Source organism: Culex quinquefasciatus, chromosome 2 (assembly GCF_015732765.1).
Source record: "Culex quinquefasciatus strain JHB chromosome 2, VPISU_Cqui_1.0_pri_paternal, whole genome shotgun sequence".
NCBI classification, from domain to species: Eukaryota; Metazoa; Arthropoda; class Insecta; order Diptera; family Culicidae; genus Culex; species Culex quinquefasciatus.
Genome location: NC_051862.1, coordinates 20,171,530 through 20,190,275, shown reverse-complemented (window position 1 = coordinate 20,190,275; position 18,746 = coordinate 20,171,530). Strand labels below are relative to the sequence as shown.

General features: G+C 31.7%; 3 protein-coding genes across 3 annotated transcripts; 1 reads left to right on the top strand and 2 right to left on the bottom strand.

Annotated features, from left to right (window-relative positions):
- Positions 1-5,582: 5,582 nt before the first annotated feature.
- On the bottom strand, positions 5,583-11,850 carry LOC6051905 (F-box/LRR-repeat protein 2). The gene is made up of 3 exons (XM_001868228.2): positions 11,630-11,850; positions 10,907-11,559; positions 5,583-7,486 (listed from the first exon to the last, which is right to left on the bottom strand). Exons 1-3 carry the CDS (start codon positions 11,701-11,703, stop codon positions 7,425-7,427), a joined length of 789 nt encoding a protein of 262 aa, XP_001868263.2. The 5' UTR covers positions 11,704-11,850; the 3' UTR covers positions 5,583-7,424.
- A 3,622-nt stretch (positions 11,851-15,472) lies between these two features.
- On the top strand, positions 15,473-16,071 carry LOC6051904 (mitochondrial import inner membrane translocase subunit Tim8). The gene is made up of 2 exons (XM_001868227.2): positions 15,473-15,726; positions 15,786-16,071. The coding sequence occupies exons 1-2, from the start codon at positions 15,628-15,630 to the stop codon at positions 15,954-15,956; spliced, it is 270 nt and encodes an 89-aa protein (XP_001868262.1). The 5' UTR covers positions 15,473-15,627; the 3' UTR covers positions 15,957-16,071.
- Positions 16,072-16,311: 240 nt separating this feature from the next.
- On the bottom strand, positions 16,312-17,145 carry LOC6051902 (probable insulin-like peptide 2). The gene is made up of 2 exons (XM_001868225.2): positions 16,849-17,145; positions 16,312-16,780 (listed from the first exon to the last, which is right to left on the bottom strand). The coding sequence occupies exons 1-2, from the start codon at positions 17,039-17,041 to the stop codon at positions 16,494-16,496; spliced, it is 480 nt and encodes a 159-aa protein (XP_001868260.2). The 5' UTR covers positions 17,042-17,145; the 3' UTR covers positions 16,312-16,493.
- Between the last annotated feature and the right edge of the window lie 1,601 nt (positions 17,146-18,746).

Sequence of the window (18,746 nt, the reverse complement as noted above, 5' to 3'; positions counted from 1 at the left end):
AAAATCCGCAACTTTTGAGCCATAGAGAAACATAGTCAAACAAAAAATGGCCGAGTTATGAATTTTTGAAAAAATTGTGATTTTTGGAAAAAAATTGAAGTTTCATGCAAAAACAAGTTTGACATTATTTTGTAATGCAAAATTGAATTTGCAATCGAAAAGTACTTTACAGATTTTTTGATAAAGGGCTTCGTTTTCAAGATTTTAGCGAAATATTTGCAGTTTTTCAATTTTTCAAAATAGTGACCATTAGTGACCATTTCTAAATTCGCAATTTTCAGTGTATGAACGGGCCTTGACCGATCTTATGCACGAGGTTCCCGACGAACACGCACTGCCCTTACACCTACATCTCACCCTTGCTCTGAGTCAGTACGAGCAGCACGCTAGAATACGCTTTGAGTGTTCGTGCCAGGCATGCACACCTTCTTTTCCGGTTACGCATTTTAACTCGGCCGGGGGTGGTACATTACGTAGGGTTTGATGTAAGTATCGCTTAGCGCCTAACCATTTAAAGTGTGCCTAACAACTTTCTTTAAAGCAAAAACTGTTTTATTTTTAGTTTGAATTCAAAAACTAGTTGTTATTTACTGTGTATTGTTTTCTCCTGAAATCTTACCTATCGTTAAGTCGTGTTTATCTGTTGCTATTTCTTTTGTCGCGGTGTTTTGTTACAATATTTTGGTCCTAAGCATTTTAGAAAAGTTTTTCAAAAGTACAATAAAAATATTTGTGTTAATCCTTTAATCATTTCACAAATTGAGTAAGGGCTCGAACCTCACTTGCTTAAGTAAAAGGTGAAGATTCAAAACAATGGACAGTAAAGAATCAATAGTAAAGGAAAGATAGTAATTTATGAAGTAGATAAAGAAATTAACAATAGTTAATAAATAGAGGTAACAAACAAGCTTAGATTGTATTGAGGGCAATTTACAGGGAAGATGAGAAATTATTCAAATAGATAAATAAAGAAAAGGCACATGATAAACAAAATTGACATCGCAGCCAAATTAAGGGAAAGCAGACAGTTTGTTACAGCAGCATTAATTGGTAAAATAGAGTGGAAAAGCATTGAGAAATAAGAGAATCGAATAAGCATAATCGAAATCAAATGGAGGATAGTAAACGATGCTCAGGTACATCCACAGCAGTTGACTCAACATACTGCGAATCAAAACAATACCGTCTACAATCACAAATTACTTCCTTTTCCCACATTGACGCGCCCCTTTCTTCTAGCCGTCTCTACTCTGACCCTCGCTGGTCAAAGGTTTACGAGTCGTTTCCACAGGCCACCAGCTAGGTTACACCTTGTCATCATGATGACTAAACCAAGCCAACGTGGAGGTAAGAAAATAGGACACTTGCAAGGAACCAGAGCCATGCTGTTTTGTCCAAACAGCACTACGGATGTAGTTGGGCTCCTTCCGGGATGTTCCTCGCCTAGGTGTGTCAACCGACGAGTATCATCAGTATCATGCACCCTTGGCTTGCACCATTAGTGACCATTTCTAAAAATATTTTTTTGAGAAGTTCAGATCGGAAAATTTCACGGATTTTTCATGTATTAAAATTGAAAATCGGACCATTAGTTGCTGAGTTATGGTCATTAGAAAATGGTGGGTTATTTTAATGAGATTAATACAACTTCAATTTTCGTGTTTCTTTTTCTTAAAGCGGTTCTATCTCAGCAACCCGAGGTCCAATCTTCAATGTCTCTTAGACAATTTTATAGCAAATTTTCTGAACTTTTCAAAAAAAATATTTTTAGAAACATGGTCACTATTTTTTAAAATTGAAAAACTGCAAATATTTCGCTAAAATCAAACTTTCGGTGGCTATATCTTGAAAACGGAGCCCTTTATCAAAAAAATCTGTAAAGTATTTTTCGATTGCAAATTAAATTTTGCATTAAAAAATAATGTCAAATTTGTTTTTGCATGAAACTTTGATTTTTTCCGAAAATCACTATTTTTTCAAAAATACATAGGGGAAATTCTCGTATGTTTGGCAGGTTAAGACTCGCTCCTAATTCCATCCAATATGCTGATTTTCACTATTCAAACAACTAATTTTGCAAAACTTTTGATAGAAACTTGCTTGCTCACTTCTTATTGAGCTATTTATCACTCGATTTCAATTGAAAACGCTTTAAATTAGCTTTAATTGAATGTCAAAGTTCCGACCTGCCAACATTAGAGGCACGCTGGAATTAGATGCTGTTCCCCTAACTCGGCGGCAGATTTTTTGACCATGTTTCTCTATGGCTCAAAAGTTGCGGATTTTTGTCCCCTAAAACATATCAAAAAATGTAGAAAATCAAAAAATACGTATTTTGGGAAATTGAGTTTCAGTGAAAAAAAAAGTTTGCAAATTTTTTCCGTGTACCTATTTTTTACTCAAAAGTCCTCAACAATACCTACAACTTTGCCGAAGACACCGAATTGATCAGAAAATTCACTCAAAAGTTACAGCTGTTTGAATATTTACATACCATTTTGGTATGGACAGCAGCCATTAAAAACTCTCTGCCTTAAAAACTCTTTTTCATAAAAAAAACATTAATTTGAATTTCAATCATGTTATTTACGTATTTTTAATAACTAATATTGTAGGAATCTTGATAGCCATTTTATATTTTTCAAAATTTGTAAACTGTGCCTAATTTGTTGAATGACTATGGCTAATTTAGTATCCCATGTCAGTTTTGGTCGATTTTGACTTTATGACATTTTTAAGTTTAGTTTGATGTGTACTTTAAGAAAAACACATAAAATCTGGTACTTTGTTCGGAAACTCATTAAAAACAACACCAAGTCTGTTTGTCCCATCGTTAAACTTCTACGCATAATTGTCCCACCAAGTATTTTCTTACACGGAATCATTAGTTTTACTAAACCTTATGTCTTGTTTACCATTTGTAAAGCAAGAGAATCACTAACAAAGGTGATAAACTGCTAACTGGGGTGATTAGGGACACATAGGGCGAATAGGAACCCACGGGACAATTATGCGTAGAAACACAGAAATCGGTCGAAAAACTTCAATCGCGTTTTTCTCAGTTGCACTTTTTTGAACATGGGACAATTATGCGTAGAACGGCAGTGAACTACAATGAAAAAAAAACCTGTTTTCAGTAACGTGATGTGAAAAATTAAGTCTCACATATAAATTTCACTTTTAAACTTAAAAATCGTAAAATCTCAAAAGTCTAGACCGGTGGTGTAGGGGTAAGCGTTGTTGTCTCTCACTCAGTCTGGTATTTGAAAGAGTTGAAAGAGTCATCGGCACGATTATTGAATGTTCGCCGGGCGACACGACGACACATGCTCCCTCTCTTTCTCTCTTTTCCTATCTTTTTCTTGCTTGTGTGGGTAAGTGTGGTGACAACAGTCATTTGACCGCTGTCATGGGTCAAGTGAACGCGCTCTGCGCGAATGAGACAGGTGGTGAGAGTAGTCATTTGAGTGACTTTGCGTTGCGCTCATTTGTTCGGATGTGTATGAGCGAGAGCAGGTGTCACAGTTAGACGGACCTACGTCGTTTTCGACGAGCTCGGTCAACTGTCAGAAAAAAATATTAAAGGACCACTACCATTTGAGCAGTTTTTGTTTTTTTTTTTCTACAATGTTTTCCTTATGGGAGAACTGTCATTCATATTCATACCACTCGAAAAAGGAGCTTCATTGTTCCCAAGACGGGGTTTTAAACCAAAAAAAAAAAATCGAAATATTATACTCCAACATGGCTGAAACTGCTGTCCCAATTCGCCCCAGTTGACGGTACAGTTTTTCAAATCTTTACGCGACTTACGCAACAATTCATGATTAATAAATTAATCTAAATTATCTAGAACGGTCCAACAATTCTTATATCTAGGGCAATAAATTCATTAATCAGCAGTAGTTCTACAACAAAGCCCTATTTAAATGCTGCGATTGATTTTAAAATTCTCAATTTTTTTTTAAATCAGAAAATTTCACAAATAACAACAAGCCCAACAGGATTTTTGTTTTTTTTTCCGAAAAAATTACATAAAAAATTTAATTTATAAATACAGATTTTGTGAAATCAGAAAATAGTAATAAAAACCATTTTTCCGGTATTTGGAGAAAATTGCTCAGATGACAAGGTTTTTTACTAGATTTTTTTTGGTTAATATTTGAAGGAGACAAAAGCCAGGAAAAAATGCAATAGCCTTAGCTTTATTTTTCTTACTGGTTGATATATTTTCAAAACATACATTTGAAAATGTCTAAGGTCGTGGTTGACTTCACTAAAAAAGTTGGGCTTGATTTTAAAACATTTAAAATACGTATTTGTTTTTTTAAGACAGAAAATTGCACAAGTAACTTTTTTTCACGTTGAACATTCATACTGAAAATTTCAAGGGTAGTAAGAAATATTCACCGTTACTGATTCAAATTGTAGCAAACTTTTTCAAAAATTTAATCCGGGAGTTCCAAAATCTTTAAAACAGTTAATATTAACATTTAAAAAAAATTTAGGTCGATTTCGCAATCTAAAGGTCATCAGTTCGAATCCAGGTATGGAAAAGGCAGAAATCAAGATCTGTGGGTTGTTTATGCGGATCGTTTCTTTATTTTTGTTCGCAACGTTGAACAATTCCAACTCTGATCCCGCGGCAATGCAAAACACTGAACAAATACCACACATTACTTTAACTTGTATAATCTGACGTCACACACACACAGAATGGGTTTTATTATGTTTATTAATTCCTGTTTGCTCGGACATTTGCAAAAATATGTGGTGTTTTGGTTTTTTGCGATAATTTGGATTATAATTTAAAAATTCCAAAAAGAGGTTTTTGTGACATTTGTTTGATGTAAACTTGTTTTACACGGTTATTGTTTTTCAAAATGTACGTCTAAATCGATGCGAATGTGTCAAAAAATGCAAACATTTATAATTCGATTATTTTCTTTTTTTTGCAATTCGAGAGTGATGAAAATAAAAAGAATGTGGTTCGAACGTGCTTTTATTGCAAACGTTATTTCGTGCTTGCCATTTCATTAGGGCACATAACTTTTTTAGACAAGAGTGTGTCGCTTTCACACCTAATGTAAACTGTCATTCGAGTGAAAGGGATACACTATTGTTTACAAAAGTTTTATGCCCTTTTGAAATGTTAGGCTCCATTTAAGTGATCAAACGACACGCGGTGCCTAATTAGGGGTGTAAATATATTGCATTAAAGTGATTTTTGTTGTTGTTGCTTATAATTCAAACATAGCCTCTTAATTTTTTCGATTAGTTACAGCTTAACGATAGTATTAGTATTTAAATTTAGTATTAATGTTATTTGATTCCATAAGTATGCGTGTATGTTATTGCTTCCCTAAGTTCATTAGCTTTGTGGAACTAGATAGTACGATCAGCTGATTTTAAGTGTGAATGTGTTTTTTTTTTGAGTGGTTGTTGCTCGATTGCTGGACTAGTGCTTAGATAATTTACCTTTTTAGTTGTTCAATATATTTAATAACAGCAGTGTATCTAAAATTGTGGTCAATTAGCGTTTCGGCCTTTCTGTTGGTGGGCTCGAACGTGCGGCTAGCTGCTTTGTTTGTTTGTATAAATCCATTTGATTATCGCGTCTAAAATTTTCACTACTTTTTGATCCTCTTCAAAACTACTGGCGCTAAAATTCCGTTTTAGTTTTTAGTTTTGTTTCGTTTTTGTGGTGTTATAATTTCAATGTGTTATTTGTTTCCTTCCGTCTTTCTCGAACAGTTACAATTAGGTAAAGTTAATCTTTGTTAAACTAACAGAGAGACAGCACGTTAGAAGTTTTAACATTCACAACAATAGGAGAAGGGCGTTAGTGTGTTTGTGTGACGATTGGTTAGCATATATAGTGTTTGAATTATGCTCTAATTGCTTTTGAAAAGTAAGTTAATTAAATTCCCAACAGTTTAGATTTGTTACGATACACACTCTATAAATTTAGGTCAAACTTTGTAAGATTATAATTTTATTTGTAGTATATATTTTTGATTTGATCAAATAGTTGCTCCGTACTAAATGCTTGCGATTATCACTTTTACTTGCTTGCTAACGCCTAGGGTTTTTAAAAGTTTTAATATAGTTGTATTTAGTTTAGCCTATTCGCGCGTGCTATTGTTCTAGAGTTAGTTTGCTTGCGAGCCACTGGTCCTTGAATATAGTTTTTTTTGTATTACATAGAAGTTGTTGAAAATTCAAACACTGAAAAAAAAACAAAACGTTTTGACGAAAATTTGCCACATTTGACGCACTTTTATCGTGGTTCAACGAATCATCGCTGCGGTTAATTTTACACGGTTGGCCTGGCCGCCTTATTCTAAGGCTTTTTCCAGAATTCGTTTGACAGATGGTCATCAAATGTATCAAATTTCCTCTAGTTTGCTTTTTTACTTCAAAGAATTTAGAGCGGAATTTCATTTATCATATTTCGGTTTTGGTAGAATTTTTTTTTCTGTTGTGTTTTTGATAAAATCTTTAAAAATTGGGCAACTTGTGATTTGAATAGGGGTTCCTTTGTTACTTTTGTAATAGAAAACGGTGGCGAAAAAAGTGGTCAACTTTTATTACTGATTTACATTTTAAAAAAATATTAAAAGTTGAACATTTTCAAGCCGTATTTCTTGGTGTATTTTTCATGAAATTTGAAAGGGAGAAAGATAGTTAGGAAGAAGAGTGAATAGAGTGATTGGTCCTCGAAAATTTTTCACTATCAATGGTTTTTTTTTCTTGTGCTGTTAAAATATATTTCTTTTGTTTCGTAGGCATTTTTTTTTTCGAATCGATTCAGAATTTTATTTAGCTTTCGATGATTGAATTTAGATTGTTGTAGTCTCGATAAATAGTACTAAAATATGTGCTTTTTGAGTGCCTATTTGATTTTTCTTCATTACGCTTGTCCACATTATTAGCTTGGAGTGCATTAAATTTAAAGTGAGAGTAGTACGAATACTGTGAGTTGTATTTAGTTTTGTATATAATATATATTTAGATAAGGATAAATATATAGTAATTGCTTTGAGATTTTCATGTTTTTCAAATAGTTTTCGTATTTTGGTGTAAGGTTCCTAAAATCGGGAATCCGAAGTGCATTCAAAACTGGGATTTGTATGTGTCACATATCACACTGGTAGTAATAGCAGTAGTAACTCTATAAAACGAACGCACAAACGAATAGAAACACGACGTTGTTAGTATGGGAACACACTGGAGTTGTTAAACAAAGGGTCGGATCGTCTCAGACGATCAGCATATAAATATAGGTAAGTTAGTATGGGGTTTGTTCGTTATGGGTTAGTTAAAAATATTAAAAATTAAACTCTCTCTCTTGTCATCTATTATAAGAATCACGCGCTCGTTGGTTAAATATTGCAGGACCACTGGGCGTGGCGGAATATCCATCAGTTGGCTATCGTCCACTGGATGTACTTGAGGTTCTTGTTCATGCCGATGAACTCGAGATCTGCGATGGGAGGGGATTTTTTTAAACGTGTTGTTTGATTAATATAACAAAAAAAACTCTAATTTAATGCAAAACTTTGAGTCGTTTCGATACTCTTTTTGAAAAAAAAAAATCAATGCAGAGATTAAAAAATACTAAAACTCCTAAAAATTCTCAAAATGTTTAAACATTTCAATCCTTAAAATTCTTAAAACATTTAAAATTCTTAAAAAAAAATTAAAATTTGTCATATTTGTAAAATTCTCAAAATTCGTAAAATTCTAAAAATTCTTTAAGTTTTTAAAATTCTTAAAATGCATATGATTTTAAAATTCTTAATATTCTTAAAATTCTTAAAACTCTTAAAATTCTTAAAAAGCTTATGATTTTAAAATTCTTAATATTCTTAAAATTCTTTAAAGAATAAAATTTTTAAAATTCTTACAATTTTTTAATTTTTAAAATTATTAAAATTCTTAAAATTCTTAAATTTCTTAAAATTCTTAAATTTCTTAAAATTCTTAAAATTCTTAAAATTCTTAAAATTCTTAAAATTCCTAAAATTCTTAAAATTCTTAAAATTCTTAAAATTCTTAAAATTCTTAAAATTTTTAAAATTCTTAAAATTCTTAAAATTCTTAAAATTTCTAAAATTCTTAAAATTCTTAAAATTCTTAAAATTCTTAAAATTCTTAAAATTCTTAAAATTCTTAAAATTCTTAAAATTCTTAAAATTCTTAAAATTCTTAAAATTCTTAAAATTCTTAAAATTCTTAAAATTCTTAAAATTCTTAAAATTCTTAAAATTCTTAAAATTCTTAAAATTCTTAAAATTCTTAAAATTCTTAAAATTCTTAAAATTCTTTAAAGAATAAAATTCTTAAAATTCTTATTTTTTTTTAAATTTTTACAATTTTTAAAATTTTTAAAATTATTAAAATTCTTAAAATTTTTAAATTTCTTAAAATTCTTAAAATTCTTAAAATTCTTAAAAAAAATTTAAAATTCGTCATATTTGTAGAATTCTCAAAATTCGTAAAATTCTAAAAATTCTTTAAGTTTTTGAAATTCTTAAAATGCATATGATTTTAAAATTCTTAATATTCTTAAAACTCTTAAAATTCTTAAAAAGCTTATGATTTTAAAATTCTTAATATTCTTTAAATTCTTAAAAATCTTAAAATTCTTAAAATTCTTTAAAGAATAAAATTCTTAAAATTCTTAATTTTTTTATAATTCTTACAATTTTTTAATTTTTAAAATTATTAAAATTCTTAAAATTCTTAAATTTCTTAAAATTCTTAAAATTCTTAAATTTCTTAAAATTCTTAAAATTCTTAAAATTCTTAAAATTCTTTAAATTCTTAAAATTCTTTAAATTCTTAAAATTCTTAAAATTCTTTAAAGAATAAAATTATTAATTTTTTTTTAAAATTCTTACAATTTTTAAAATTTTTAAAATTATTAAAATTCTTAAAATTTTTAAATTTCTTAAAATTCTTAAAATTCTTAATATTCTTTAAATTCTTTAAATTCTTAAAATTCTTAAAATTCTTTAAAGAATAAAATTATTAATTTTTTTTAAAATTCTTACAATTTTTAAAATTTTTAAAATTATTAAAATTCTTAAAATTCTTAAATTTCTTAAAATTCTTAAAATTCTTAAAATTCTTAAAATTCTTAAAATTCTTAAAATTCTTTTAAAAAAAATTAAAATTCGTCATATTTGTAAAATTCTCAAAATTCGCAAAATTCTAAAAATTCTTCAAGTTTTTAAAATTCTTAAAATGCATATGATTTTAAAATTCTTAATATTCTTAAAATTCTTAAAACTCTTAAAATTCTTGAAATTCTCAAAATTCGTAAAATTCTCAAAATTCTTAAAGTTTTTACAATTCTTAAAATGCTTATGATTTTAAAATCCTTAATATTCTTAAAATTCTTAAAATTCTTAAAATTCTTAAAATTCTTAAAATTCTTAAAATTTTTAAAATTCTTGAAATTCTTAAAATTCTTATAATTCTTAAAATTCTTAAAATTCTTAAAATTCTTAAAATTCTTAAAATTCTTAAAATTCTTAAAATTTTTAAAATCCTTAAAATTCTTAAAATTCTTAAAATTCTTAAAATTCATAAAATTCTTAAAATTCTTAAAATTCTTAAAATTCTTAAAATTCTTAAAATTCTTAAATTTTTTAAAATTCTTAAAATTCTTAAAATTCTTAAAATTCTTAAAATTCTTAAAATTCTTAAAACTCTTAAAATTCTTAAAACTCTTAAAACACTTAAAATTCTTAAAATCCTTAAAGTTTCTAAAATTCTTAAAATTCTAAAAATTCTTAAAATTCTTATTTTTTGTTTTGAAATTCTTAAAATTCTAAAAATTCTTAAAATTTTCAAAAATATAAATTTTTTTAAAAATTTAAAAATTCTTAAAAATTTTAAAATTCTTAAAATTCTTAAAACTTTGAAACTCCTTAAAATTCTTGAAATTTTGAAAATTCTTCAAACATTTAAAATTGTTAAAAAAATAATATTCTTAAAATTCTTAAAAATCAAAAATTTAATACAATTCATAAAATTCTTAAAAAAATAAAATTCTTAAAGATTTTATAATTAAAATTCCTCATATTCCGAAAATTTTAAACAATCTTTTAAATTCTTAAACTTCCTAAGTTCTAATATTAACAGTGAATGGTCCCAATTTTTAAATTCTAAAGTACTGAAACCTCGAGATTCGTTTTTGATATTTACATTAGGAACTAGCAGGATGGATTCTTTGTTCACATTTCGACATTGGCCCAATTACGTTGTTTTGATAGTCAGCAGTTCTATTTTTATTTTGCATTTTTTAAGTTGTTACATTTGTGAATTTATGAATTTTATGTGAGTTGTATCTTTCAATTTCTAAATTTCATATTATTCCAAATATTGAATTTTTAAATTTTCGCTTTGAATATTTTTATATTTGATTTTTTTCCTTACCCTTTCCTTGACCGTTTCTTCGCGTCGTTTGATGCTCATATTTCAAATTATTAAAATTAAAGGTATTTTCAAAAAAGCTGTGCAAATTTGTGAATACTTAAGAAGGTATCAGATTATGACAAGCAAACAAACTCGCACTTTTGACAGCTTTATTTATTTGCAGAAACGTCAGCCTGCATATATTTTGCTTTGATTGCGAGTTTGTTTTTTGTTTGGCATAGTCTAATGCCTCCTTAACACTGTTGGACCAATAACATCTTCTACAAGTTTTGATACGGCCTAAGAAGGTTTTGTTGAATAAATTCCTTATAAATTGATTTATTAAATGAGTTCTCATCGAATTATCTTCAATAACGACAAAGTACTTTGGTAATAATGGAATCGTGCAGTTAAAATAAATTAAGGAGCGTGTCCGTAATCAAAATTATTTTCTAGAATATATAATCCTTCTACTCACCATCCACCTCGCAGCCCTCGAAGCCAATGTACTTGATAGTCTCCCAGGGCAGCTTCCCCAGCCCCGCACCGGAGATCTTACAGTAGCCCACATTCAGATCCTCCAGCGTTCCGCCGCACCGTTCGTGGGCAATCGCGCTCAGAAACTCGTCCGAGATCTTTGTCCGCGACAGATTCAGCTTGGTCAACTGAAGCGGCTTGATCGCCTCGGCGGACGCGTCCGTTACGTGCGCACAAGATTCCAGATCTAGCAGATCCAGCTGGGGACAGTTGTGCGCCAGGTCGGCCACGAACGCATCGTCCACGAGGTCACACTCCTTGACGGATAGCTGTTCCAGCAGAGGAAAGCTTTGGACGACCGTCGCAAGGCCCGTTCCGGTAAATCGGTACTCGCCCTGGGTAAGAATCAAACTTTTCAGGTTCGGACACTGGCCAGCCAGTGCCAGCAACGTTTCGTCCGTAATGGTCGAGCTGGACAGGTTGATCCGCGTCAGCTGTCGGTTCAGCAACATTCCGAGTAGCTCGTCGTCGTGAAAGCCCTTTTGGGCACGGGTCACGTTCAGTATGATCGAGTTTTTGATCATAGGCGGAATCCGGTCCAGAAATTCTGCGTGCTTGTACCTTTTCAAGTTGCGTGCGACAAAGCGCACGCACCTACGCAAGAGGAGAAAAGTCACGTAAGCCATTAATCAGGTAAAGGGAAAGTGAAGAAAAAAAAACTCACGAATTGTACAGCGAGCAGGGTTGCTTCCGTAGGCGGTTCTCGCGGGTAGCCATTTCACCTGAGGACACTTGCATTTACATACACTTAACACACTGAACGGCGAACAGGACAGCTGCTGTCGTTTTACAGGCTGGAGGGCATTTTCTGGGCGATTTAAAGGCCGAAGGGTGGATTGCGCGATCGTTCCGAGCGACGGAGGACTTGTGTTAGTAAACACAGCCGAGCGTGCTGTCGTGAAGGAAAATAAAACGATAAAATTATATCGTTTTTGCATTAGGGATGTTCATGGTGTTAGCTTTTTATTTACGATTTATACATTTTTTAGACGCGCCTAAAAAAATGTAATCAATTTTTTTTACGCTCCTTTTGAAAATTTTCCACATTTTCTAATGTTTTAATGATATTTTTCAAATTGAATACACTCAACCCCCGGTGATTGGTCACTTTATCGTTTGACACTTTTTTAGTTTGTACCCCGTTGGTTGGTCAAAGTCAAACTAAAAAGTGACGAACTGTCACTTTTTACATGGCGCTCACGCACACTATCAAAACAATCTTTTGGTAGTGTGTGTGAACTCCGTGTAAAAGGGGTGCAAACTAAAAAGTGACACTGTTCGTTTGACAACAGTTGGTGTCAAACCATCGGGTATGAGTGTATAAATTAGAAGAAGAATTTCGCCGCCATCTTGGATTCCAAAAAAAATTAATCACTTGAGTGTAGTTCAGGGGTAGACTCGACAATAAAAAATAAGTATAATATTTTTTTTTCTTGATTCGATTATCCGAAGGGAAATTTTTCCGAGGCCTTCGGATAATCTAGATAATCAACTGTACTTGAAATTTGAATCATAACCGAGATCATAACTAAGAATTTTGTTATTATATTTTAGTTGTTGACGTTACATTTTGTAATTTACTGTTGGATTGTAAAATTTAAATTTCGAATTTATATCTCAATTCTGAATACCAATTTAAATTTTTATTTTTAGTTTGATTTAACTGTTAAATATATAATTAGAAATTAAATTAAAAACGTATTTCAGAACACAAATTCAAATTGAAACCTAGAACTCATATTTTAAATTTTGGTTTTGAATATTGAGTTTGAACATAGTACCTTAATTTTTTATTTAAATTTTAATTGGGTACTAAAGTCCAATGTTAATTTTCTGTCAAGAAGGACCGTGAAAATATTTTTTTTTAATTCAATTAAAAATCCATTTTAAATCCTTTGCGGTCGTTCCAAGGGTCAATTTACTCAGAAAAATAAGCTTTATCGTTATGAGCAATAATACCACAAATTTTAATTTCATTTTAGGACCCAATTGAACCTGAACTGGAGTTAACTGAAATTAAATTTTGAACTTTAATTTTCTTTTTTAAATTTTCAATGAAATTTTAAACTTCAATTTTGAACTATGATTTAAAAATATATTTTTAGAATTTTCATTTAGAGTTTTAATTTGATTTTTTTTATATTGAGATTAAATTTTGATGAGCGAGTTGTGGCGCTATAACCACGGCATTTAGTGTCCAGGGCATTCGTGGAAATACGATGTCCCATCCATGAGGGTCCCGGAGCACCAAAACTTCTTAGCATGGTGCTCCCAACGATTCATTGCCTAAACAAACAGGAACGTGAGCGGGAGATCCCCACGTTTCTTCCTCCCCTGTAGATTCAGAACTGTATTGTTGTTTGATCATTTATGCTCAAATTCAATCCAATTCAACGAATCATCTTTGCGGTAAACTTTACGCAGTTGGCCTGGCCGCTTTAACGTTTATGATGTTTCAATGCAATTTAATGCAATGGGGCACTGAAAATGTTAATAATGACAAGAAGAGGCTAGACGTTAATCAACCTAAGGCATTCTCCAGGATGCCCTCGAAAGACTGGCTGCGATAAGGTTAGATTAGATTAGATTAGATTAGATTGAGATTAAATTTTTAATCTTAAAATAAAAATTTAAAATCAAAATTAAAATAAAAATAAAAAATTTAAATTAAAATTTAAATTAAAATTTTAATAAAAATTTAAATAAAAATTAACATAAATATTTAAATAACAACATAAATTTTAAATCCAAATTTAGATACAAAATTGAAATTCAACATTTGAATTCGAAATTTCAATTCAAATTTTCAATTCAAAATTATAATTCAAAATTTAAATTCAAAATTTAAATTCAAATTATAAATTCAAAATTTAAATCTAAAATTTAAATCCAAAATTTAAATTCAACATTTCAATTCAAAATCAAAATTTAAATTCTTAATTTAAAATTCAAAAATTCATGTTAAAATTAGAGAACACAATTTAATTTTTAAAATCTACGATAACAATAATCTACAATAATTTTCAATCTTCAAATTAAAATTTAAATTCAAAATTTAATTGCAAATTTAAATAATAATTTTAATAATAATTTTAATAAAAATTTAAATCAACATTTAAATTTCAAATCCAAATTCGAAATTCAAAACTTAAATACAAAATTTAAAATCAAAATTCAAGTATGAAATTTGAATTCAAAATTTAAATTAAAAATTGAAACTCAATATTTAAATTCTAAATTTGAGATCGAAATTTAAATTCCGAATTTAAATTCTAAATTTAAATTCAAAATTTAAATTCAAAATTTAAATTCAAAATTTAAATTCAAAATTTAAATTCAAAATTCAAATTCAAAATTTAAATTCAAAATTTATGTTCAATATTTAAATTCTAAATTTACATTCAACATTAAAATTCAAAATTTAAATTCTTAATTTAAAATAAAATATTCTAAATTAAAAAAAACTTAAAATGTTAATTTAAAAATTCATGTTAAAATTAGAGAACACAATTTAATCTTCAAAATCTACAATAACCTTTTGGGAGGCGCGTGTTTTGGCGTTTTCAAACTACTATTATCTAGGCTATTATCCGCTATTATCCACTAGTGACAAAATCTAGTTTTTTGCTTTAGATGGCAGAAATCTAAATTTAGCTGCCTTTTGGCATCCCCCTGATTTCCATGTTACCGAACCCAACCCTCTGGCACCACTGTAAATAGCTAGAACGTTTGACAGTCACCAAAACCTCGAAGAGCCCACGTAGTAGTATTAGTGAAGAGCCCACGTTGTTTATCGTGGGCTCTTCACTAATACTACTGCGTGGGCTCTGTGAGTGTAGCAGTATTGGTGTTGTCTGTTTGTTTACACCAAATCTTCAAGAAACATCACTTTTTGTGTGTCGATTGACCGGTAAGATTTACTGGGTAGTACTGGACCGGGGACTGGCCAAGTCCCGCTGTTGATCCTTCCGAACAACTCGCTGCAATCTCCGGCAGGGAGTAACCGACCAAGTGCAGAAACATCCGTGATTCCGGTGATGTGGCGGAGCTGGTCTTTCCGAGCATCCTTCGATAACCTTCTCCGAGGACTGGCCCACTCCCGCTGTCGACTCGCACAGGGAATCGAAGGAATCGCGTGCTTGTGTAGTATCCGACCTTTTGTGGACTCACAAGAAGTTCATCGCGAAGTGGTCCGAATAAATCTTAACTTTAAACTTGCAAAACCGTCTTCATCGCTACTTCGCGGGGCATTTATCCATAGTCTCTTATGAAATTATACCTTTGTTTACCACGCGGTTTGTTTATTTTCAAATTTTGACAGCAAATGCGTTCTTCATCTTCTTTGTTGTCATATGTTCGCGTCGAACATTTAGGTTTCATAAACATGGCCGTCGTGACAGAGGGCTGACCGAACCCGAACAATACTGAAAATATAATTCAAATCAATTATGCGTGCAAATCCCCAGCACGACAGCAAAACGATAACATTGGTTTGACAGTTCAGTTACGCAACGGAGAACTCATTTCACACGCGCGTGCTGTTGTCAATCTGCTGAAACATCGTCGTATTGCATCACGCATCATTCTCTGTGTCCCAGAACCGGCTTCAAATTTCGAGAATTAACCCACCGGAACAACGAAATCCACGCCCGTTCTAGCACGATGGCCGACTTTGACGCTGCTTCCGCCGGCAAGAACGTAGATCCCGAGCTGCAGGACTTTCTGATGGCCGAAAAACAGAAGGCTCAGCTGAGTGCCCAGGTTGGTGTTTTTTTTGGAAGGATCGCTTAAATCAACATCAAAACTTTTTTCTGTTTAAGATTCACGAATTCAACGATATTTGCTGGGAAAAGTGCATGGATAAGCCGAGCAACAAGCTGGATTCCCGGACGGAGACCTGTTTGAACAATTGCGTAAATCGCTTCATCGACACTTCGCTGTTCATCGCGACACGATTTGCCCAGACTTTGCAGAAGGGTCAAGGGATGTGAGGCGGCATTTCGAAGGGAAACTAATGTAACTTTTAAGAACTTTATTTAGCTGGTTTGTTGAGGTCTTACTAGGTGAGAAATAGAGAAATAAATCGCACTTTAGAAGTCCTACAAATCGTTGAGTTTTGTTTTAGTTTTCTCCGTTATAATTTTTCCTCGACTTGACAATTTTGTATGGACAGCTGCCAAAATTGTATGGAGACACAAAATCGGGCGCTTCTTTTTTTTGTATTTTTTGTATTTATGTATTTTTGTTCTTATGTATTTCTGAATTTTTGTATTTTATTTTTAGTTCAAAATTTTTGATCGCAATCTGAAAGCATAGGGGAGAGGTCATCAAAGATTTCACGATTGATTTTTTTTTTGCATTTTTTATATTCTTTGCTACATCGACACATTTACAATTTGTACCCTTTGCACTCTGAATGTTTTCACGTCGCGTGGAATAGTTTAGAATGTTACAAACACTGGAACTCAAGGCAGAACTTTCTTCACATTTTTAAGTTTTTTCTTCTCCTTCCTAACATTTCTCCCAGTTTAACTGAGGCAATATGCTCTCATCTGTTCGAACGAGCAGGCATTGTGGCAACATTCTTCAACGATGCCACGTTTGACCATTCGAAGGCGGGCTTCCTTCGTTTCCGGAACTTCGCCGCCGTCTGCGGTTCCCTTCAACAGGAAGAAATTCTTTTTCGGATAGTTCTCCGGAAACATCTCGTTCGATTTGTAATTCTTCACCTCGTCAACCACGCGGTCATAGTTGGTTTTAAAAGGCCAAGTTTTGAACATCGTTGCATCGAAATCGCCAAAATCAACGTCATTCACTAAAGCAGAAAACACGTGTTAGTGCGACATAACCTCAAACAGCACATGCATGCCGAATTTAAATTACCTTTAGTTCGTTTGTTGTAAACCGTTGCGGAAAGCGTTGGGTAAGTTTCGCACAGCATCGACAGCGTGGTGACCAGCTCGCGGCCACAGATTCTCTTGGCATCCGTAGGTTCCGGAACCGAAATTATCAAAAACAGGAAAACAGTTGTCGACAGATACAGAAATCCGTAGCTGAGGTCGCGCTTTGGAGTCATTGTGGAGCTTTGGAATCAGTTTACTTAAAAAGGGAAACACATGGATTTTTTTTTGGTACACGCTCTTGACTCTGTTAGCTTCCAAGAATCAATGAGCCGTTACAAGCTGGAAATGGTAGCTTTTATACCACGCGAGAAATGCACCCACGTAAATTGCATCTTTGAAGGTGTCTGGTACGATGCATCGTTTATAGTATTTATGTGGTCTGACGTGTGGATTGTAAACTTGGGTTGTATTATTTTAATTTACTTGAATCCCTGCGTATTGCTCCCTTATATTGGTCGTACGTTCGTGATGACATTCAGGAAAATGATTTACGTTTTGGTCCACTAAATTATTCTTTAAAATAAAGCACATATTCTAATTCGATGTTACACAAGATTTAATTTTGGGTAATTTGAATAGGTACATTGAAGGTAGCATCTTCAGAGCAATAGACCGAAAATAAGGGCAAAAATGATTCAGTTTTTGGGCTGAAACATAACATTAGGCCCAAATAGGGACATCTACCCTACTTTACATGGTTTAGTTTTTGACAGATTATTTATTTCGGCTGTTTCAGTCAAAACGCAAACAAAATAAATGAGTTTCTGAAATTTAGTCGTAAAATCCTTTTATTCTTGTTTGTTATAATCTGTTTTCTCAAAAAGAAATTGGCGGGGCAAAGGCGCGCACTAAAATTTCCATACACCCTTACCAAAAATCATGATTTTTGAGTTCCAAATCCCACTTTTCATACGATTTTTTGAGTTCAGGTACTACAACCATAAAAATGGTTATATGGGTTGAACTGAAAAATTCGTATGAAAAGTGGGATTTGGAACTCAAAAAATCATGATTTTTGGTAAGGGTGTACGTTGTAAAACATAAAACATAAAACATAAAATATAGCTGTAACAGTTTCAAAAAGAATTTTGATGCAAACCATTGCAGATTTGAACTTATTTTTTCCGATCTGTGGGCTATTCAAAATATTTAGAAAGTTAAAAAAGGCAAATAATTGTCGACTCTCTGTATATCGATATTGCTCCATCCGTCAATAAATTTTTCAGGCCTTTCAAGAAGCATGCTTTGATTTTTCGTTCTATAATTTGAAAACTCCTGCTCTCGACGGTCCCTTCAATATCGACACGAGAGTGTCCACTGTAGATTAAAAATCAATGATAAACTTTAAATTCATGAAAAATGAAAACGAAGTTGATTTAAAAAAAAAATGTGTTATAACTTTTATATATTTAACAATTTCTTATATTAAACGTAGTAAATATTTCAACAATTTTCAGCATTGTATATTCGTTGAAAATTGCAATAAATACCAAAGTATTGTTTTTAAGTTTAAGTATCAATCCAATTTTTGGAAATAGTGAAGTTAAATGGAAGGATTAGAAATTTTTCAAAATCTTGCTTGGAAAACACCGACTACCGAAATTTCTGCCCAGACTCAACTCGAGGGGAAGCATAAAGTTTTCATTCACAAACGAGTCAATCAAATTACCATTTAGCCATTTTTAAAGACAAGTGTCAAGATGAGAGCAGTGTTGGAAGCTTGCCAAATTGGTTCATATTTGACTTGTGAAGATCCACTCCTGAGAAGCTACAAAAACCGCAAACCTTGGGCAACATTTAAAAAGGGCGCATATGTATTTTGACTGGTTTAGCTTATTTGCCAATTCAAAAACAACCTGCAGTGTTGAAAAGTAGGTG